This window comes from Temnothorax nylanderi, unplaced genomic scaffold (assembly GCF_030848795.1).
Source record: "Temnothorax nylanderi isolate EJ_2023f unplaced genomic scaffold, tnyl_v1.0 TNYL_tig0282_pilon, whole genome shotgun sequence".
NCBI classification, from domain to species: Eukaryota; Metazoa; Arthropoda; class Insecta; order Hymenoptera; family Formicidae; genus Temnothorax; species Temnothorax nylanderi.
In genome coordinates this window covers 167,074-190,411 of record NW_027249344.1, presented here as the reverse complement: position 1 = coordinate 190,411, position 23,338 = coordinate 167,074, and the positions used below count along the sequence as shown (strand labels likewise).

General features: G+C 43.5%; 1 protein-coding gene and 1 long non-coding RNA gene across 2 annotated transcripts; one reads left to right on the top strand and one right to left on the bottom strand.

Moving 5' to 3' along the window:
• Positions 1 to 11,641: 11,641 nt before the first annotated feature.
• On the bottom strand, positions 11,642 to 13,453 carry LOC139780517 (uncharacterized). Its single transcript, XR_011720266.1, has 2 exons — positions 12,456 to 13,453; positions 11,642 to 12,341 (listed from the first exon to the last, which is right to left on the bottom strand). It is a non-coding gene; the product is annotated as an uncharacterized lncRNA (long non-coding RNA).
• A 5,631-nt stretch (positions 13,454 to 19,084) lies between these two features.
• LOC139780510 (uncharacterized) lies at positions 19,085 to 23,338 on the top strand. The gene is made up of 3 exons (XM_071719170.1): positions 19,085 to 19,556; positions 19,640 to 20,663; positions 20,749 to 23,338. Exons 1-3 carry the CDS (start codon positions 19,085 to 19,087, stop codon positions 23,336 to 23,338), a joined length of 4,086 nt encoding a protein of 1,361 aa, XP_071575271.1.

Here is a 23,338-nt window from a genome sequence, read left to right as displayed (position 1 = left end):
CCCCTCAGGGGTCCATTCTCAGCCCAACTCTCTTCAATATCTACATTAAAGATATTATCCGTCTAATCAATGCCGACTGCAAAATTCTTTTGTATGCGGATGATATTGTAGTCTACTCTACCAATAAAGATCTTGACAAGGCAGTACAGTCTATCAACGAATCTATCAAGAGAATCACAAGCTTTCTCTCTGACAAAGGGCTGACACTTTCACCTATTAAGTCACAAGCGATGATTTTCTCGCGGAAAAGACACATGCCTCCCTTCATTCCAGACATCACTATCAACGATAATCCAATCCAATACCACGAAGTAGTCAAATTCTTGGGAATCTTCATTGACTGCGCGCTCAGCGGTAAACCTCATTTCACCTACGTCATCAGCAAATGCAGGAAAGCTCTCAACATCATGACCGCCCTGGCCGGGGTTTGGTGGGGTGCTCACCCCCAACAGTTGGTGATGATATATAGAAGCGTTATCCGTAGTAACATCGACCATGGATGTCAGATTTTCCAATTGCTTGGCAACCTTACCATTTTCGAAAAGCTTCAGCGCATACAATACAAAGCAATTAGAATTGCTTTCGGCTACCGACAATCCACGCCGATAAATGTGTTGCTTGACGAGGCCAAAGAACCTCCGCTGCAATTCAGATTCAAATATCTGACATCAAAACTGGTCCTTAAAAACATCGCGCAAGAGTTTAGCCCGGTTACTAACAGTCTGGATGAGCTAAACTCGATCACTAGATCTCCAAATAATTGTGAAAAGGCCTGTAAATATATTCCAGCATACAGATATTTCCGTTCCATTATTGGTGTAACTAGTAAGATTCATCAGACAGTCTCCTTACCGGTATTCAACCACAGTTACGAATCCACGGTCCACATCATCCATTATACGTCTCTCCAATTTGATCCTAATATCAGCAACATTAACTCTCTGTTTTTGGAAGAGACCCAAAGATTGAGAAAGGATGCAGTTACATTTTATACAGACGGCTCCAAAGATGACTCAGGATTCGTCGGAGCGGGTGTATTTTCGCCTGAACTGGCAATTCAAATCCGACACAAGCTGCCTACACAAACTATAATCTTTACGGCGGAAGCCTGGGCCATTCTACAAGCACTTATTACGGCAGGACAACGGAGCTCGAGAAAAATAGTAATCTTCTCGGACTCGAAGAGCGTTTTAGAGAATGTATGCTCCAATAAAGCAAATCAGCAAAATTATATTATTCTTTGGATAAAAGAAAAAGTATACCAGTTATCAAATAGAGGCGTAGACCTACAGCTAGTGTGGATTCCGGCCCACCGGGGGATTACCGGCAATGAGGTTGCAGACAAAACGGCCAAGATAGCATCAAGAAAAGGCTTTACTCCGGACTTTAGAATCCCCCATAGTGACTTCTATTCCGTTTCCAAAGAAACCATTCGCAGACAAATTAAAGAGTATTATCGATGTCGAGGTTCATTTAAGGGTATCTTTTTTACACTAATTACCACACAGGTAACGATCGTCCCTGGTTCCATAAAAAACCCTTCAGGCGTAAGGAAATAGTTCTAGTTAATAGACTGCGTAATGGGCACTATAATCTTAATTATAGTTTAGCTAGAAAAAATATCGTTGACTCCGGAGCTTGTCCTTGTGGCAACCCAAAGCAAGATATAAACCACATTATCTTCAATTGCGCGTTATACTCCGATAAAGCCGGTTATTTAATTAAGCATATCGAAGAGACTTCTCCTCTTTTACCTAAAAACGTTTTCCTGCTCCTCAATAATCCGTCACAACAATTCACACGCCTCCTTCTGGCCGCATGTAAATCAATGGATCTCCAACCATAAACCCCTCTCGAGAGTGGGGTCTACGAGTGCCGCGCTTCTGGGCGCGCCCGCGGGGCGGCGTGCGTGCGCGGGTCCGCGGCTTTCGCGCGTTTACCTATCTTGCGTCGACGCCATTCGTGGCTGACGATTTTGCTCCAACACGCCGATACGGCTACTTTGACAAGAGGTTCGCCCTGGCCATTTTAGAGCTGTATAGCTCACAGGCCAATAAAAAAAGAAGAAGAAGAAGAAGAAGAAGAATTAGATCTCGTCGACAAACTGGATAATTTTATAAAAGTTATAGACGTTATAGAAGAAGAGGGTCTGAAATACATTGCAGGATATGTGGCATTTAGGTTCCGCACCGAGTTTCCCACATTGGGAACATCGAGTGAGCTTTTAATCAATCCAAAACACGATTGGATTTACCAGATATCTAAAGGCAAACTTATACATCCTTCAGATGATCTAATGACTGTCGCTAGGGTCATAAATGCCGAATTTCAAAAGTATCATGGTTTATTTTTAAAAAATGGCCATGGATTTTTAGAAATTTAGCTACGATAGTTATAGCAAAAATCGAGAGTTCAATAATAATACCGGAAAAAGCATTATTATGCCTCATACGAACGCGAACGTATATTCATTTACGAAACATTAATAAATCCATCATGGCTAAAAACAACCGGAGAAAATTCAACAAAAAAATGTCAAAAATTATAAATAAAAAAATTACATAGAACGTAATTAATTGATTCCTTATTTACCATTCCATCATTCAGTATTATTAATATCCCAATCAGCACGGGTTTATAGTTGGACGGAATTATTCCGAACAGGACTTAATAATAGAAGTTCCAATCATTTTCAATATAAATTTTTTAGCGTAGATTACTACTTTATCGACTGACCACTTTAGAATCCTCTTAAAGACAAATAGTTAAATTCGATTAATTTTTTTAGTTTTAAATTCAACGCTCTACTGAATTATTGATATTATTGAATTTTTTACCATCATTAAAAACCGAAATGTAAGGAATCGATTGCAAACATTGTGTATTTCATGTGTTTCCATTATTATCGTTTATTTATTTACTTATTTATTATTACTTACAATTACTTATTTATTATTTATTACATTTTTATAATCATTTATTGTAGTAATGTAAACGTATAGTGTTTTCAATGTTTACTTATAACATATCTAAAATAAGAATAATAATTATACAATTACAAAAATTTAATAAACGTTATTATATAATAGCTATAATAATATTCAAAAATAATAATATTACATCACAGTAGCTAGCGAACGTCTATTTTCTATTTTTACGTCTGCTTTATATATGTTTAAACTTAGTCGTATTCAAAATTGGCGCGAGAAAATGGCGTAGAGTTGGGACCTCTGTTCATTGGCTGAAAAAAATGGCTGCGTAAGAACACATCTTGTTTTATTACATCATGGTTTGTCTGAAAACACGACAGTAGCCGACTACTTTAAAAGATTTCAATGGGCGCTCGAGCTCAGTAAAATTCCGGAAAATCAGCACGCCAATTACGCACGCGTCCACATGGGCGTAGAACTGAATAACGCGCTGAAATATTTAGTCAGTCCGCGAGTGCCGGAAGACCTCTCGTACGAGGAAGTGAAAACAACGCTGATCGCACATTTCGATAGAGCCAGGAACAAATACGCGGAGAGCATCAAATTCCGTCATATCGCTCAGCAAAGCGGGGAAACGATCGCCAGTTTCGCCCTACGCCTACGACAAGGGGCAGCACATTGTGAGTACGGGGAGTTTCTGGACAGGATGCTAACGGAGCAGCTACTCCATGGTCTGGAATCCCACGAAATGTGTGACAAAATCATCGCGAAGAAACCGGCGACATTTGCGGAGGTTTACGAGATCGCAGGCGAAACTACGCACAAGTTAGGGTATGGTCCGCCCAAGTTAAAGAGAGATAAGAAGCTACCGCGTCAGCGTTCGTTATCGCGTGGACGTAAGCAACAATACCACGATTCATCGAATCGGCAGGACTCGAAAGAACATAGTGGCGGTAGTGTATGTAACGGTTGTGGTGGTAAGCACGCGCGAAGCCAGTGCCGTTTTCGTGACGCCGTGTGTCACTCGTGCAGTAGAAAAGGACATCTCGCGAAGGTATGTAGATCGAAGGAACCGCGTACCGAGACGCGAATCGTAGCGGCGCTGCAGCCAGCCGAAAACATGGACACAATTCGAGTTATCGACAAAGTGAACGCAATGAACGCGCATAACAAACACCTGATCGACGTTATCATCGACGGTAAAAAGCTACAAATGGAACTAGATTCGGGTGCACCGTGCGGCATCGTGAGTGCAAATACGCTGCGTAAAATCAAACCGCGGTTCGCATTAGAAAAGACGACGAGACAGTTTGTTAGCTATACCGGTCACCAGATCCTGTGTATCGGTCGCATTCCCGTAAAGGTTACTATCGGACAAACCACTCGTAAACTTAACCTCTTTGTGGTGAAAGGTCCTTTCGACGCGCTATTCGGTAGAGAATAGATCTCGCATTTCGTACACGAAATAGACTTTAAAAAACTCTTCTCCGCGCCGGAAACAGTGCATACGATCAGTACCGCCGCGCCGAGTTTAACGCAAGGTCAGAAAGCGCAGTTAGATCAACTTTTGGCGAAATATAAAGATATTTTCAGCTCAACAGCAGGAACGCTTACTGGTCCACCCATATCGTTACACCTGAAGCCAGGTACAACACCAGTATTCGCAAAAGCTCGAGAGATACCAATCGCGCTCCGGAACGCGTACGCGAAAGAAATAGATGCAAAAATAGCATCAGATTTTTATAAAAGAGTAGAATAGTCTGAATGGGCTTCTACGACGCACGTAGTCGTCAAGAAGAATGGTCAGCTCCGCATCACAGGGAACTACAAGCCAACTGTTAACCCTCGCTTAATTATAGACGAGCACCCTGTCCCAAAAACCGAGCATATATTCAGTCAATTAAAAGGCGCGAAATTCTTCTGTCATCTCGACATCACGGATGCGTATTCTCATCTCGTCCTTAATGAAGAATCTAGTCATGTTTTAACGCTTAATACGCCGACGCATGGACTAATCCGCCCAGGCCGAGCGGTTTATGGAGCCGCCAGCATCCCTGCTATATGGCAACGCAAGATAGAAGCTGTCTTACAAGGTCTCGAAAACGTTAAGAATTTTTTTGACGATCTGGTTCTTTACGCAAAGCCTACTAAAAATTTTGGATATAGTTCTTCAAAGACTCAGAGAGCATGGTCTACATCTCAATCGAGATAAATGTGTATTCGCGACATCAGCGATCGAATTTTTAGGACACAAAGTAGACGCGCAAGGAATACACAAATCGGATAAGCACGTTCAAGCTATCAGAAACGCACCAAAGCCAAGCACACCAGAAGAATTGCAATTGTTCCTCGGGAAAGCAACCTATTACAGTTCTTTTATCCCAGATCTGTCAACAAGAGATCGTCCTCTTAGAAATATGCTTCTCGTCAAGCCATTTAAATGGGCTCCAACGGCTGAGAAAGCATTCGACAACATCAAAAACGTCTTAGTTTCTCCACAAGTGTTGATGCCATATGATCCAACACGACCACTATTACTCGCAACAGATGCCAGCAAGACAGGATTAGGCGCTGTTTTGTCTCATAGACTCGACAACGGTCAGGAACGACCAATCGCGTATGCAAGCAGAACGATGAGTGCTACGGAGCAACGTTACCCGCAAATAGATAAGGAAGCATTGGCAATAGTCTGGGCTGTTCAAAAATTCTTCTATTACCTGTATGCCCGACACTTCACGATCATAACGGATCATAAACCGTTGACGCAGATCCTGCATCCAGAAAAATCGTTGCCAACCCTTTGCATCAGTCGCATGGCAAACTACGCCGACTACTTATCGCATTTTGATTTCGATGTCATATTTAAACCAACGAAGGCAAATATCAACGCTGATTATTGCTCGAGAATACTGGTGTCCCCAACGAAGATCGCTACGCATCAAATTACACTAAAAGAGAGAGAAGAGATAGAGTACGATGGATTCGACCATTTTGTGCTACATCAGGTAAAGCAACTTCCGGTGGACGCTGAGAGCATCGCACGTGAAACGCGTAAAGACCCGCACTTGGGAAAGATTCTGCAGCAGTTGGAAGCAGGTCAAGATTTAGCTCGTTCCGGTTACAAAGCACCTGAGGCTAATTATAGACTAGGAAGCAACTGCTTAGTGTTAGAGCATCGAGTTGTCATTCCACCAGTGTTCAGAGAGACGATACTGAAGGAACTGCATACTGCGCACTTAGGGATCGTTAAAATGAAGGGTTTGGCAAGATCCTTTGTTTTTTGGCACGGCATCGACTCCGACATCGAGGGAGAAGCCAAAACGTGTTCTGAGTGTGCAAGAAACGCTCATGAACCGCCGAAGTACCGTAGTCATCATTGGGAGTACCCCAAGAGCCCTTGGGAAAGAATTCATATTGACTACGCTGGACCAGTAGCAGGAAAAATGCTACTTATTATCGTCGACGCCTATAGCAAGTGGCTCGAAGTAAAAGTGACCAGCTCTACAACTACATCAGCAACGATTGCGATCATGGAAAAATTGTTTGCTGCTTACGGAGCTCCAGTCACCATCGTATCAGACAATGGCCCGAAGTTTACGGCCATGGAGTTCAAATCATTTCTTCAAAGGAGCGGTGTTAAATTTCACAAGTTCATAGCACAGTATCACCCGGCTACGAATGGGCAGGCCGAGCGTTGTGTCCAGACAGTAAAAGACGCATTAAAGACTATGGCGACAACACCAGGATCGCTACAACACAATCTTAACGAATTCTTGTGCCAGTATAGGAAAGCACCTCATGCTACAACAGGCCAATCTTCAGCACAGCTGTTTCTAGGACGCACAATACGGACCAGATTGGATCTAATAAGGGCAGATGGAGTAGACGTGAAGGTCACGCAGAAGCGACAAGCTGTAGCTGATTCAACGTTTCGTGTATTTCATCCCACACAAAAAGTATATTTCCTATCAGGCAATCCTCGCATGGATAAGTGGATACCAGGTACAATTGTCACACGCCTGGGAGATCTCCACTATGAGATCGACTATCAAGGCAAACGATTTAAATGGCATGTAGACCAGATGAGACCGCGCTGGATTAGAGAAGATCACCAGCGAAGGGTCAATTCACAAGATCAAGGGGTTGATCGCACCAACCCCCGCAGAATTCGCTTCTATGGAGATTCCGAAGCGCAATCAATAACTTCTCCAACACCAACTTTACAAGATCGAGGTTACTGGTCAATCAGCAGTTCAGATTCGTCTTGTGTCACACTCTCGTCCGGATCAAACACTCCTCCAGCCAGCCCTCCACGGGAACGGAGAAGAGCGCCGCCACCGCCAGCGCCTCAAAGGTGAACCCGCGCAACACGCGTACCTCAAAGATTTGTACCAGGAAGGAATCGCCGTCGTGAAAGGAGGGAGGAAATGTAGGATACGCGACTTGAGAACACTGTATAATACGCGACTTGAGAACACGGCATAATACGCGACTTTGAGAACACGCCGATTCTAGTAACACCGCCTAGTAACACGGGGCGCTGTAGTCTTCCGCTCCGGTCGATTTCCCGGCCGCACACAGTCTTCCGTTGTATATCGCCAACTAACGACGTGTTTACGAATAAAGAGTCGATCGTGATTAAACACGCGTGTAATTCCTTGTCTCTCGCAATCCCGATATTCCTAGGGTATTATCGCAAATCCAACAGTTTCTTCAATGTATTTGACTAAATAAGAGGCTTTACTACAGTACAATCCGCAATTAAATATTACATGGTTAATATTTTGCATTGGGTTGCCGCAAGGGCAGCGTTCGGCTGATGACAAAGAACGAGACGTCTGTCGGAGCGTGGACATAAAGTAAAGCATACATAGAAAAACGTAAGACCCCAGATAGCAAAATGTGTTCGTTCTGAGTACATATTGTACTCACGTTTATTAAAAACATGATAGCAAGAATAGACACAGATGCGGGCTCATATGTTGCTCAGAATGCAGACATGTTATGAAATCTATAAAAGTTTACAAAATAGTGACATAATGAACACATAAATGTTCAATGAAATACTGCATATTGTGTGCATATAAAGCTCAAGAAATGATAACAATTTTAAATATTTCATGCTTAATAAAATTATTTAAAAACATGTAAATAAATAAGTAAGACGTATCCAACAATTTATCAAAAATTGCTTCGCAGACCTCTGCACTATGTGATACCAGAGGTATCACTTAAGCTGATCTGCAGCAAAGAATATTGTAATTAGGCTTCTCACAAGCTCGCCTCTTATACTAGCGCGTGATGATTTTTGATTACGAGAAAGTGACGCGTGTTATAGCCGCGTCGCGGCAGCGTGCGGTACTAGCGTTCGCGGTAATTGTTGTAAAATTATTTCCACCAGATTCAGCATGTGATTATCATGAGTTGGCTAAGTAACGTCAATATCTGAGCTCATATATTTCCTCATATACATGTTAACTTGTACTCATGATGTGTATCATCACAATATGATCACAAGACATACATCACATTTCGATCAATATCAGAAGATCATGACGTGATGAAATCTGATCATCAGGCATTGCTATCTGGGACGTAAAAGACTGTAAAATATATAGCCTTTCGCGATTTACGTTATTCTCTACCTTATTTTAATCTATTAACAGCCTTCCAAAGTTCCGATCACGGACTTATATCCAATTGCAGCACTGCTGTTTGGCGCCGTCGGTGCTCAACGAAATATTCAAGTCGTTGCTCGGTTGCCGGGTTGTTTGCGCACGCGCAGCAAATGGCGGCTCATACATATAACGCAAGTAATAAAAATCTGTGTTTAGCAGAGAAAACTAGTTTGCAATTGTTGTAAAATTTGTGAATGTGATTGGTGTATGCTTTTAATTTTGGCCGAAACTAAGAGTAATACACCAATCAAATTCACGAATTTTACAACTGCAGTTATTGCAAAGCAGCTTTCTGCCGAATACAATTATAATTAGTATAATGCCTGTATATAGATGCCTATATATAAAAACTTTTTTACTTTCTGTCTTTAATATTTATTTTTAATTATTTAATTTTTTTATTTAATTTAATTATGTTTAAAAAGTAATTGCAAACACGGCAGGTTTGTCTAGAATTCTTAGATAGGTGAGCGACAGAAAGAGAGTTTGTTTGAAGTCAATTTTGTCTTTATTATGTGTAGTTATCTTTACAAAGAAAGAAAATATGTTGACGTGAAAGAAATTGAGAGTAACTAAAAAGTTTTTACATAAGTTGAAATAAAAGCAAACCAAATCAATAATCTGTCCTGAAGATAAAATAGAAAATAAATGAACTGAAATAAAAAACCAGACCTTACAGGACGGAATTAAGATGTCTGGATTACTGATTAAAAATGTGAGTCCGAATGTTTACTGAAACGTAATACCGATTATGAAAAAAAAGAAGAAAGAAAAATGAAAAGAGAGGGGGGCCTCTGCATTAATGTCTATAAGATCGGTTCTTGGGCTAGAATTTCAAGCCAGAGCCATAAGAATGAAAGTAATTCTCAGATCTCAAGACGAATATAAACTCTAGCAGAGGTCTTTGTACTTTTTTGACTAATGTCTGTCTTCAAATATGGCGTCCCAATGAGAATCTCTTAAGGACCCTGCTCGCTGGACCGGACTCTTCACCTCGATCCTCCCTCTCGGACGCTAGCTGCCGCAGCTCTCCCTTTCCTGGCGGTGAACTCTCCCTGGTGATCCGACTCTCGCTCGGTTGGTCTCCAGAACACGCGCCGCAACGATCAATCCGTCAAGAAAGAGGTAACGGACTCGACACGTTCGAAGAAACGCAAGCAAGTGCGGCCATGACACCTAACGAGTGAGGAAGGAGGCGGGGGCTCTTTGAGAGTGGCGACTCGCGCGTCGCGCCGTCTAATGTGAAACGATTGGGCGTTGTAAAATGCGAAAACAATTCGAGCGCAATATCTGAACAAATTATTTAATTTTTAATAAGTCCAATTATTAATATATATTTTCATAATTAAACTTATTTTTTATTTTGATAAATGTAAATACAAATATCTTATTGTATTAATATTAAATATTAATAACACAGGACCACAAAAAATTTTTTTTGAAAAGCAACTGGGATCAGAGTAGGTGTTTCTTATAGATTTTGGGTCACTGAATTCGAATTCGTAAACCGTTTTGCTCCATCACGTCTAGATTTTTAGATAATCGAGAAAAATAGCGGAAAATCTGTGAAAATTGAAATAAACATTTAAAGAAAGAGAAAAAGTATAACATCAAAGAAAAAGAAAAAGTATAACATCAAAATGCGGTCACAGAACTGATTTAAATATATTTTGGTAAGTTAAATAAAGTGCAAAAAAGGAGGATGTTAAAAAAGTGACGAATTTCGCCCAAAAAGGTGTAAGTAAAAGAAATAGTGTTTTTTGTAGATCTTGATCTCCTGAATACGATAAAGCTAATAAAAAGTTCGTGGTGCTTGGGGAACACCTTGAAAATTGAGCATAAACGTGGTGTATTTACAGAAATTCGGATGAGATATATGTTATATCATAAAATGTACTGGTGAAAGATTTGATGGGGAGAGGGAAAAGGGAAAAGAAAGAGTGTTTTGTGTGCGTGTGTGTGTGCATGTGTGCGTGCGCGAGTGCGGGTGCGTGTGCGGGTGTGCGCGTGTGTGTGCGCGTGTGTGCGGGTGTGTGCACACTCGCACACACGCGCACGCGCGCACACACCCGTACCCGCACACGCACCCTCACCCGCACCCGCACCCGCACCCGCACCCGCACTCGCACCCGCACCCGCACCCGCACCCGCACCCGCACCCGCACCCGCACCCGCACCCGCACCCGCACCCGCACCCGCACCCGCACCCGCACCCGCACCCGCACCCGCACCGGCACCCGCGCACGCACACACGCACACACACACACACACACACACACACGTACACGCACCCGCACCCGCGCACGCACACACGCACACACACACACGCACGCACCCGCGCACATACACACACACACACGCACCCGCGCACACACGCGCACACCCGTACCCGCGCGCGCGCGCACGCACGCGCACACACACACACACACACACACACACACACAACACTCTTTCTTCCCCCTTTTCTCTCCCCAACAAATCTTTCACCAGTACATTTTATGATATAGCATATATCACCCGAATTTCTGTAAATACACCACGTTATGCTCAATTTTCAAGGTGTTCCCCAAGCACCACGAACTTTTTATTAGCTTTATCGTATTCAGGAGATCAAGATCTACAAAAAACACTATTTCTTTTACTTACACCTTTTTAGGCGAAATTCGTCCCTTTTTTAACATCCTCCTTTTTTGCACTTTATTTAACTTACCAAAATATATTTAAATCAGTTCTGCGACCGCATTTTGATGTTATACTTTTTCTCTTTCTTTGATGTTATACTTTTGCTCTTTCTTTAAATGTTTATTTCAATTTTCACAGATTTTCCGCTATTTTTCTCGATTATCTAAAAATCTAGACGTGATGGAGCAAAACGGTTTACGAATTCGGATTCAGTGACCCAAAATCTATAAGAAACACCTACTCTGATACCAGTTGCTTTTCAAAAAAAAATTTTTGTGGTCCTGTGTAATTTAATTAGTTGCTTAATTTAACTTCTTGTTTAATAAATAAGCGGATGTAGTACTGAAAATGTACCTATTATATAATATTTTAATTTTCAAAATTGTCAAATTACAAACAGGAATTTTGTTGTGATTTTTACAGTTATAAAGTAACTATTTAATGGAAATGAAAGCCTAAAAAAGTTAATATTGTAACGCAATTATTATAATGCTCAAATCATAAAATATTTACATTATCCATGTCTGCCAATACAATATAATTTTTTATTCATATTGCATTCTATATAATGGCGGTGGCGGACGAATCAGTGCGTTTCCCGCTGCCCCCCCACCGTCAGGTAAAACGTGCCGAGAGGGACAGCCGGGGGGTTTTTAGTGGGTTGGAGTCCCACATAACCGCCCTCCCCGCCCCGAGGGAGGGGGTATCCGTGCGGATTTTCCTCCCGTCAAAAAGAAAAAAAAATTCTATATAATGGCAATGTTATTATATATTTGACAGGCAAATCAAAATAGCTTCGAATCGATATCGAAATGATGAAATATCGATGTCTTAACAGAAAAAACATAATTTGCCTGTTTACAGTCTGGCGCGATAAATGTATGTCACAAATAATCTCTTTTTTTTTAAATGTCATATAGCACAAACATCGAAATAAGCTTCAAATTTCGAGCATTATTTCGATATGATAAGTGTGAAGTACGTGTTCCGTACCGTGGGATATTAGCTCTTACCTCTCTCCAAACGCGTTCTATATGCTGGGTGTGGGCTCCTAAAAATTAAAAAAACTGTCAATACATTTATGCAACATTTCTTTATTTTTTTATCTTAAATATATTATAGTTAAACCCAAACATTTGTAAAACTATTTAAAGTTTATACTTACCAGTATCTGGATCGACGAAATTCATGGAATGATTAACGGTCAGATGTTGGAAGCCTTCATTGTTTAAACAATTGTATGACCTCCAACAATCTGACATTATCGTCGTCCCAGGTAGAATCCACTCTTTTATAATTTCCAGCAAAGTTTTCTCTGTACGATCCGGAACCGCAACAAGAAATATTTTTCTTGAGTCGCGTTCGTATCCACCGAAGATCCATTTTCCTTCGATAATTCGGCCACAGTTGTATTTCCTTTTGCCGATTTTAGCCTCGTCTATTTCAACAATTTTGTTGGGGCCTCCAAGTTTGGTCAAATTTTTTTTGGCCCAGTATATGCAAACCTATATCATTTTTAAATAAATTTACTAAATATACATTTAACATATTTATATTTAATGTATTAAATGTATCAAATTATACTTACTTCTCGGCAAAAGGAAACCCAATCAATAACCGAAGGCTCGGAAAGTTGTAACTCCGTACACAAAAATTGTTGTCGCGGAGGCCGTAACATAATAAAGTATGCTGTTAATCGGCATACGGTTTCTAAACTTAATTTTGATTTGCTAAACCACGTATCACATTTTGCACTTGTTTGGAACATACATTGTTTTTTTAAATATTTTTTGCTGGAATTCTTCTCATAATATGTTTTTCGGCATCGAAATCTGAGCTTACTTGTATCAATTATTAATTTATTACCACATTTTGGACACTGTATTTCTTTAGCAATTAAATGATGCTCGATTAAATAACTAATTAATTTTTCTGTATTATGGGTTACAGCGAGAAACTCGTGCAGTCGCATTGTTGACAGTTAGACTCGTAAGATTAAAACAAAAGAGATATTTGATTAACATTTGAAATTGTGTTACTTACCAAGCAGACAGTTGTCACGTGACCTTCTTTTGCATGCGCGTGCGGCTACGGAGCATGCGCATGTGGCCGCAGGGCATGTTCGTGATCGCTATCAGTCGCTACACCGCGTCGGTATGACAGGTTTCATAACCTGATAGTCGTCAACTTTAACAGTTAATATCTCGCTTCGCGGGGCAGAGCGGGGCTTTTTTCTGCCAGATTCGTTCGTTTTGTGCAAAAACGCGTCGATTAAGCCGAAATTCAGCGAAATCGGTGAGGAGGGAGCTCTCCTTAAGTATTACCAAAGAATTGGCTTTAACCCATGTAATGAGTTCTCTATCATCCTGTTCATCTTCATATTGTTCAGAATCTTCAAATTGTTCGTCTTCTGACATCGCTAATAGATAGAAAACCTTCTTCTCTAGCACTAGTAGCACCCAAAAATAAGTACATACAATGTGATTCGAATAGAACAGCCAGTACTTAATAAATTTTATTTATTGGGTGTAGAAAATCGTAGTATAGGCGAATGAGACGCTTCTAATTTTATATAATTCACTCTGATTGGTTCAACGTAGGATGTAGAACGCAAGAAATGAAAATTTTTCATTTCACTATCCTAACCTTATTACGATACTTACAACCTACTTTATTAAAAACAAATTCTTATAATTGCGTCTTAAGTCTTACAAATCTACTGTTACGTCTGTCTAAAATAAATCCTCTTACTTACAACCTTGTTTACAACCCACTTTCATGGAAATATAACCTAATGATTACGTCTTACAACCTGTTACAACCTTTACGCCTTACTGTTACGGCCATTGTAGACGAGGCTTTACTATGTTTACGCGAGCGTTACTTCTATAGTAACTTACGATAATTCACTCGTTTACGCGGGATGAATTATCATAAGTTACTACAGAACTCCCGTTTACGTGGAGGAATTATCGTATAAGTTACTACAGAAGTAACGCTCGCGTAAACGTAGTACGTGACAAATAGTGTGTGTGTGTGTGTGTGTGTGTGTGTGCGCGCGCGTGTGTGCGTGTGTGCGTGTGTGCGTGTGTGCGTGTGTGTGTGCGCGCGCGTGTGTGCGTGCGTGCGTGCGTGCGTGCGTGCGTGTGTGTGTGTGTGTGTGTGTGTGCGCGCGTGTGTGCGTGTGTGCGTGTGTGCGTGTGTGCGTGTGTGTGTGCGTGTGTGTGTGCGCGCGCGTGTGTGCGTGCGTGCGTGCGTGCGTGCGTGCGTGTGTGTGTGTGTGTGTGTGTGTGTGTGTGTGTGTGTGTGTGTGTGTGTGTGTGTGTGTGTGTGTGATCGTCAATATATCATATAATATTATATATTAACCGGAGGGAGCTGATACCGAGGAGATCTTTAAGAAGGAAGGTGCATCCAAAATCACACACGTATGCATATGCTGTCTTGTAAATGTCTTGTAAATTGCTGTCTTGTAAAAGTTGAAGAGAACCAAAAAGTGATCTGTAGCGCAATTCGTATTGTAAGCAAGTTAAAATATTAATTGAATCGAGTCCATTATATTATGATAGACGTTGATTTTATATCTTGGTGTCTGGAAATATTAATTATAATTCACGAAAGCAATAACAACAAAATAAATTTTGGTAAATTTTATATTCGTATTCAGCAATCTGAGCATTTTAAAAAATAATTAAATTAAATATGTTCTTCTCACACACAATAAAGATTAGATAGTACAGTAAAATTAGCATCAAAAACACCGATCTACAAAACGGATAGACCAGCTAATTTTTTGAGGGTGAGTAGAACGTCATAGGAGATGCCTGAATTCACAAAGTTCCAACAAAATTTCCCTGTGCATCGGCGGCCATCTCGAAAATAGAAGTAAATTTGGATATCTCGGCTCTCATTGGTCGAATTTTTTTTCATTTTTTTTATTTTGTAGGAAAAAATATTTGCTACAACTTTTGTTTGAAAAAAATAGTAATTATTTTTCACTAATTATTAATTTTCAAATAAGTAATAATTTATTTTTGACAAACTATTAATTATTTTAATAATAAAGAATTTATTTCTACTAATTACCAATTTGCAAAAAAAAATGGTAATTTTACAGAATAAGCCTTTTCCAAATTTTAATATTTTCTTGCGGTTTTCTTGGTAAAAACCTTTGTTGTGACTCCGACAGTGATAATCAATCGGGGGAGCCCGAAAAATATGCACCCTACCTATTTTTTTACCTATTTTTACTTTATTTTTATCCTATTTTGGTAATTGTATAGATGGGGGGGACCATCTTGGATGACCTTGATATTTTAGTATGTTGTCAAGGTCACCCTCCTGAGTGACCTTCAGAAGGTTTCAGAATATCTTAAAAAATACATAGGTTAGATGACCTATGTATTTTTTAAGACAACTAACCTATGTAGGTTAGATGACACGCTTTAAACACTTAAATACTTTTAAAGCGCGTCACTAACCTACTTAGGTTAGTTGACGCGCTTTAAACACTTAAATACTTTTAAAGCGCGTCACTAACCTACATAGGTTAGTTGACGCGCTTTAAACACTTAAATACTTTTAAAGCGCGTCACTAACCTACATAGGTTAATTGACGCGCTTTAAACACTTAAATACTTTTAAAGCGCGTCACTAACCTACGTAGGTTAGTTGACGCGCTTTAAACACTTAAATACTTTTAAAGCGCGTCACTAATTAATCTATACGCCGAAGGCGTGTCCTAAAATCAGTGAGAAGGCCCTCCCCCGCCTATTTGTGTACTGTTTATACACATGTGTATAATACATGTGTATATATAATACATGTGTATAGTACATGTGTATAAACAGTACACACGTAAGCGAGGGAGGGGCTACCGCACCTCCCCCGAAAGCAGGGGGGTGGGGGTGAACCTAGGTTCGCGTGGAAAGTGTATGCGTGAACTATTTCGACATATTTATTAGTCATTTATACCTTTCAATATTCAAAATAGCTGTTATATTTTTCAAACTTTTTTTGTTAATAACTTTTTAACGAATAACGAGCGCGGGCTGAAACCTTCTGAAGGTCACTCAGGAGGGTGACCTTGACAACATACTAAAATATCAAGGTCATCCAAGGTGGTCCCCCCCATCTATACAATTACCAAAATAGGAAAAAAATAAGATAAAAATAGGTAAAAAAAAATAGGGAGGGTGCATATTTTTCGGGCTCCCCCGATTGATTATCACTATCGGAGTCACAACAAAGGTTTTTACCAAGAAAACCGCAAGAAAATATCAAAATTTGGAAAAAACCTTATTCTGTAGAATTACCAAAAAAATAATTTATTTTCACCTAAATACTAACTTTCACGATCTAGAAATTTTTCTCTGACAAATTACAAATTTTTTAAGTAATCTGTAATTCACTTTTACCTAAATATTGTTGCGCTCGCTGCACATTCGCTGCTTTCGCACAACACCCGCGCACTCACGCACTCGTTCGCGCCGCGCACTCCCGAACCGGGAATAAAAAGAGACTTTAGCTAAACTCCCAAGAACGCCTTTATTAGAAATCGCAACGGCGAGTACAAACGTCAGAACCGTAACAGATTCAGAACAGAACAACCACCACAACAACAACCGTTGCTAAGGAAAATATCTTCCGGGACGCGCTTCACACCGGCCGACACCACGGGAGATGCACGGGCGCAACAATATTATTAATTTTTATGCAATTAGTAATTTTTTGTGATTTGCTAATTCAATAAAAATTTAATTTATTGTTATTGCTAATTTTGTGAATAATTAAATAATAAAAAATAAAAATTCTTTTGCCGATCCCTGCTTAACAATACAAAATGCGTGATATCGGTACAAAATTATTTTTTTCAAAAAAGGTAAAAAAAGGCGCCAAGTACACGCAATGTATTTTGTAAATTCAAAAATCTAACCCAAGTGGTAGTTTAATTTCTCCTTAACAAAATTATTATATCACAAAATTATGTTACCTAACTTAACCCAAGTGTCATGTATTTCAAAAAAAGATGTGAAATCTTTAAATTGCGCCAATTGCAAAGAAAAAATATATATTGCTTTGAAAAATAATTGTTGTGCAACTACTTTTAAAAAATAAAATCCAACTGGTACATGTCTTTGTGTTCCCATTAAAGGATCTTCCTATTCCCCAGCGAGAAATGACCCATCGAATCGACGTCTAATTGACGTCGAACTCATCGATATTACATTAGTGGGATATTTAGCAGAATATCTCTTCAAACGCGTTCATGATTACGAAGACCGTTTGAACAGTTTTTTCTGTACCATTGCGGAACTGTATCCACCGAAAGTAGACCAATAACAGTACCTTCGGCTGCCGGGTACAACCGAGGGGAAGCGGGGGGGGACGCGCGCACGCGGGGGGAACGCCATAAGAGATGGGCGAGGGGGACGAGGGGGGGCATGGGGTGGGGATGGGCAAGGGGGGGGGGTGAAGGGCGGACAGATGCAAGGGGAAACAGGGTGGTGAGGGGGACAGGTGTGAGGGGAAATTTCCCCTGTAACCGGACAAACATTCCCCTGTAACTGGACAAAGGTGTATCGCTGTCCAATCAGATCGCGGTACGAAGACTCGAGGCTGTCCAATCAGATGCGAGGATTTTGTGGGAACACCTGTCCCTAGGCGGGTGATGGGGAATTTCGCACCGCAGTGTTGCCACCTTGCGGTAACCTGAAAGACGTAAATTCCCTAGGCGGGTGATGGGGAATTTCGCGCCGCAGGGTTGCCACCGGGGGTTGGGGGGATCGTCGTTCCCGGACGCTCCGAGAGGGCGCTCGGATCGGCGTTATCGACCGCGGTATCGGCCGCGAGCGGAAATCGCGACTTTTTTATCGCGCGCATTCGAACTCGTTCGAGGTCGCTCTTGTCAGTTCCTCCTTTTGTTTTTTTCGCAGGATGCGGCGAGCGGATGTCCCCTTCCCGGAAGGGTGTATCCTGTAGGTACATCCTCCGTTGAGATAACAGCGGATGTCCCCTTCCCGGAAGGGTGTATCCCGTAGGTACATCCACCGTTGAGATAACGAACGAGTATAAATTGAATTGGCGCGACGGCGTAAAGCGCAACGGAACGGGATAAGTTAATGTTGGTTTTTTTCTTCTAACGTGGTATGAGCGACGAGTACGTAGAACTTTGCAAACAGGTGCGCGTGAAAATCGGGAAACCGATCGCGAAAATCAACGACCCGTTCGCGAGGAAATGTTGCGGATCGGATTTGTGGAGAGTCAACGTAACGAGATATCTGATCGATCGCGAAATCGGAATTCCCGATCGTCGATCGAACCGGAGGTCTCTTCAATACCAAATAGTTTGGAGAAAAGTGGCGGAGAATGGAATCTGTTACTATTGACTGAGACGCGTTAGCGGCGCTATTGCAGCATTATCTAGAGAGAGTGGTGCGACGTAAAGCGCACCGGGAATGGGATAAGTTACAGTTGTTATTTTAAAAATGAGGTATGAGTGACGAGTACGTAGAACTTTGCAAACCGGTGTTCAATTCTAAAATCGGAAAACCGATCGTGAAAGTTAGCGAACCGTTCAGGAGGAATGGAGATCCGCGGCGCGTCGACGTAACGAGATATCTGATCCGTCGCGAAATCGGAATCGCCGATTGCCGATCTCACCGGCAGTTTCTTTATTATAATATACTTGAGGAAAGAATAAACATACGCGACGATGTCGGGGATGTAGTTGGTGTTAATTTCGATGTGTTAGTGGAGCTAATGTAGCATTATATTAGTGATGCGTACTCGCGAATGAACGATCGCCGTTATTACTCGTCCGAAGAATCGGACGGCGAACTGCGCTGTTACGAGTCCATGCCCAGGTTCTCGTCCGATTCGGACGACGAATCGGCGAGAGTCGACGTGTCGTTGCCGTCAAACGTATGCGAGTCGGTGGCAAAGGAGGACGCGCGATGGAATCTGGCGACTCATCATCTGCGAAGGGAGACCGGGGCGCGAACCGCGCGCGAGCGAGCGTGGATAGAGACGACAATGGCAAACTCCGTTAGGGCGAAGGATTATATGCGTTGCCTGCCGCTCGAGTATTATCTTTACTATCAGACGGTGGACGGAGGAGAGAAGATACGTAGGATTCACACCTACAAGTCTCGTCGTCTGTTCGATCGAGTGAAATTCAGTGTTCCCGAGGGTGGAAGACCCTTCTGGATAGGATGCAGGAACAGTGCGACGAGTTACTCGCCGCGAACGTCCGCGACGCGGACGGGTACCGCGCGTGGGGACGACGATGCGACGAGTGTCTCCGGCTCTTGTGGGAGAGTTGTCGAGTCAGACAATCTGGGGGGCGAGGAAACACGGGAGCCGTGAACGCTCTGGTGGCTCGAATAGCGCGATTGGAAGGTTCGAGGGAGGATCTGCGCCGACGATTCGAACGCGTCGTAGGTGCCGGTTTGGACGGTGGGGACGGCGGTAGCAGCAGCGGCGTTAGCGGAGGATTTTCGTGGGTCAAGATCGATACGGCGTTCCAAAGTCGCGTACTCACCGGCGCTGTGACGAACTCTACGTACATCGAACCAGCGCGATTTCTCGAAGATGCGAAGGGCACCGTGCTCGAAAAAGTGCAGGATAATTTGAACAGATACGTGTGTCTGAAGGTCAATGTCATATTCAATGGGGAATTCGTAGCGGACGTTAAGACCGATGTGAAGAGTATCGCTACGCGGAACAAACAGCTCCTCCAGGGGTCCGATCTGGGCGAGTGGTACGAAAAGAACGTGCGCGACGCGATTCTAGCGGCGTTGGACGAATTTCAGGAACGCGACAGCGGATGGGCGTTGTCGCGAATACTCAACCTAACGGTGAACCTGAACAAGTGTAATCTCATGCGCGTGGGATGTTGGATGAAGATACCGCTAGGTATAAGACTTAAACAGGCGGTGGTCAACGTGCTGTCGGAGAACGACACGTGTTTCGCGCGTGCGGTGGTCGCGGCTCTGTATCCCGCCAAGTGGCACGCGGAACGATGCGGCTCGTATCCCGATTACGCGACGGTACTGAATCTCGACGGGATCAAGTTTCCCATAGATCTGAAACAGATCGGAAAGTTCGAACGTCAAAACGACGTATCGATCAACGTATTTACAACTCGGGAAGGAATCGAAAAAAAAGTTAAGTTCGGACGGGGCGCCGACCGCAACGCGATCGTGCCTCTGCGGTTAACCGACGATAAGAGGGATAGACACGTAAATCTCCTGTATCTGCGCAATACGCTACGCGGCGTCAACAGAGGCCATTTCGCCTGGATAAAGAATCTGTCGCGATTGGTGAATTCGCAATTGACCGCGAAACGGTGCGCGAAGCACGTTTGCGATCGGTAAGTAAAAAAAACCTGAGGAATAAGGAAACGACGCGGTGTTAATTTATATACGCATAGTAATCGCACGCACGTTACTTCGCAGATGTTTACACTATTTCTATACGCGCGAAAAGTTGGCCGCTCACAGCGTCGACTGCGGCCGAATGAACGACTGCGCCATCGTTCTTCCGAACGAGGACGATAAGTGGCTGTCGTTCGACAATCACGACAGAAAGGAGCGACTCCCCTTCGTGGTGTACGCGGATCTGGAGTGTCTTCTCGAACAGCGGGAGAGGGAGAATGCCGAAGGAGGCGCGAGAACGAAAAGATACGCTTATCAGCGTCACGTACCGTTCAGCCTGGGCTACTATCTGTGCTGCACCTACGACGATACCGTGTCCACGTACAGATATCGTCGCGGCGACGACTGCGTTTCGTGGTTCGTGAACGAGCTTTGCGTTCTCGCACGTCACGCAAAGATTAAATTCTCCACCAATATATCGATGGTAGAACTTACGGAGGACGAGAAACTCGAATTTTGGCGCGCGACGCATTGTCACGTGTGTCGGAAAGCGTTCCAACCGGAGGACAAGCGCGTGCGAGATCACTGTCATCTAAACGGACGGTACAGAGGTCCGGCGCATTCTCGTTGCAATCTGAATTACAGAAACGTGTACGTGATTCCCGTGTTCTTCCACAATCTGTCGGGTTACGACGCGCACTTTATCATCGAGAAAATCGCGAACGATTTCGAGGGTGGGGTCGAACTCCTGCCGCTTACGAAGGAAAATTACATATCTTTCTCGAAGACCGTTAAGGAGACGCAAACGGACGGGATGTGGAATCGACTCGTGAAGCTTCGATTCGTAGACTCGTACAAATTTTTAGCCGCGAGTCTCGAAACCCTGGCGTCCTATCTGGACAAGGACAAGCTGAGAATAACGCGCTCGGAGAACGCGGATTTGAGCACGGAGGATCTCGATCTGCTCACTCGCAAGGGAGTATTTCCGTACGAGTACGTCGACAGCGAGGACAAACTGCGGGGGACCGAGTTTCCGCCGCGCGAGGTCTTTTACAGCTCCCTGACCGACGAGACCGCGAGCGAGAGCGATTACGAGCACGCGACGAGGGTCTGGCGACAGTTTCGCGTGCGGGATCTTGGCAAGTACAGCGATCTGTATCTCAAGACCGACGTGCTTCTTCTGGCGGATATCTTTGAAAATTTTCGGGACACGTGTTTAGCGAGTTACGGGCTGGATCCCGCGTATTATTATACGTTGCCGGGGTACACGTGGGACGCCATGTTGAGGTACACCGGCGTGCGTTTCGAGCTGCTCACCAACATCGACATGGCGATGTTCGTGGAACGCGGAATACGCGGCGGCCTCAGTCAATGTTCGCTCAGGTACGCGCGAGCCAACAACAGGCACGTACCGACGTACGACTCGTCCCAGCCCACTACGTATCTCATGTATTACGACGTGAACAATCTGTACGGCTGGGCTATGAGCGAATCGCTGCCGTACGCGAATTTCCAGTGGCTCGACGACCCCGAGAATTTCGACGTGACGACCGTGCCGACGGACAGCGAGGTCGGTTACATTCTGGAGGTGGATCTCGAGTATCCGCCGAAACTGCACGACGTCCACGCGGACCTGCCGCTGTGCCCGACGGGCGATAAACCGCCCGGTAGGCGGCAGAAGAAACTGCTCGCTACTCTCTACGACAAATCGCGCTACGTGACGCACTATCGAAACCTGCAGCAATGTCTGCGACTGGGTTTGCGTCTGACGCGCGTTCGTCGAGTGCTGCGATTCGCCCAGTCGCCGTGGCTTCGCGGCTACATCGAGCTGAACACGACATTTAGGACTCGCGCGAGCAACGAGTTCGAACGGAACATGTACAAACTGATGAACAATGCCGTCTTCGGCAAAACGATGGAGAACGTGCGCGCTCACGTGGACGTGCGTCTCGTGACGCGATGGGACGGGAGATACGGCGCGGAGGCGTTGATCGGCAGGCCGAACTTTCACAGCAGAAGCGTCTTCTCGGAGAATCTGGTCGCGATCGAGCTGCGGAAGCTCGAGGTAAAATTTAACAAGCCGGTCTACGTGGGTATGTGTATTCTCGAGATATCCAAGACGCGTCTCTACGAGTTTCACTACGACTACATGGCGCCGCTCTATCGCGACCGGTGTCGAATTCTGTACACTGATACCGATAGTCTGATCTATTCGCTGGAGTGCGAAGACGCGTACGAGCGTATGAGACGCGACATAGACAGGTTCGACACGAGCGATTACGCGGAGAATAACGCGCACAGTATGCCGCGCGTCAACAAGAAGGTGCCCGGTCTGATGAAGGACGAGAACAACGGTGCGATCATGACGGAGTTCGTAGGCCTCAGAGCGAAGATGTACACCTACAGGGTACTCGGACGCGACGACACCAAAAGAATAAAGGGTGTTAAAAGAAACGTAGTCGCGAAGAAGATCACGTTTGAGGATTACGTGGCGTGCTTGCGGGACGCGCGCGAGCTGAGGACGCGCCAGTCGTGCATACGCTCGACGTTGCACGAAGTTCACACCGTGTCGAAGCAAAAACTAGCTCTCAGTCCGCACGACGATAAGCGATACGTGACGTTGGACAGCGAGGAAACGCTTCCGTGGGGACATTACGGAATACCGTTGTAA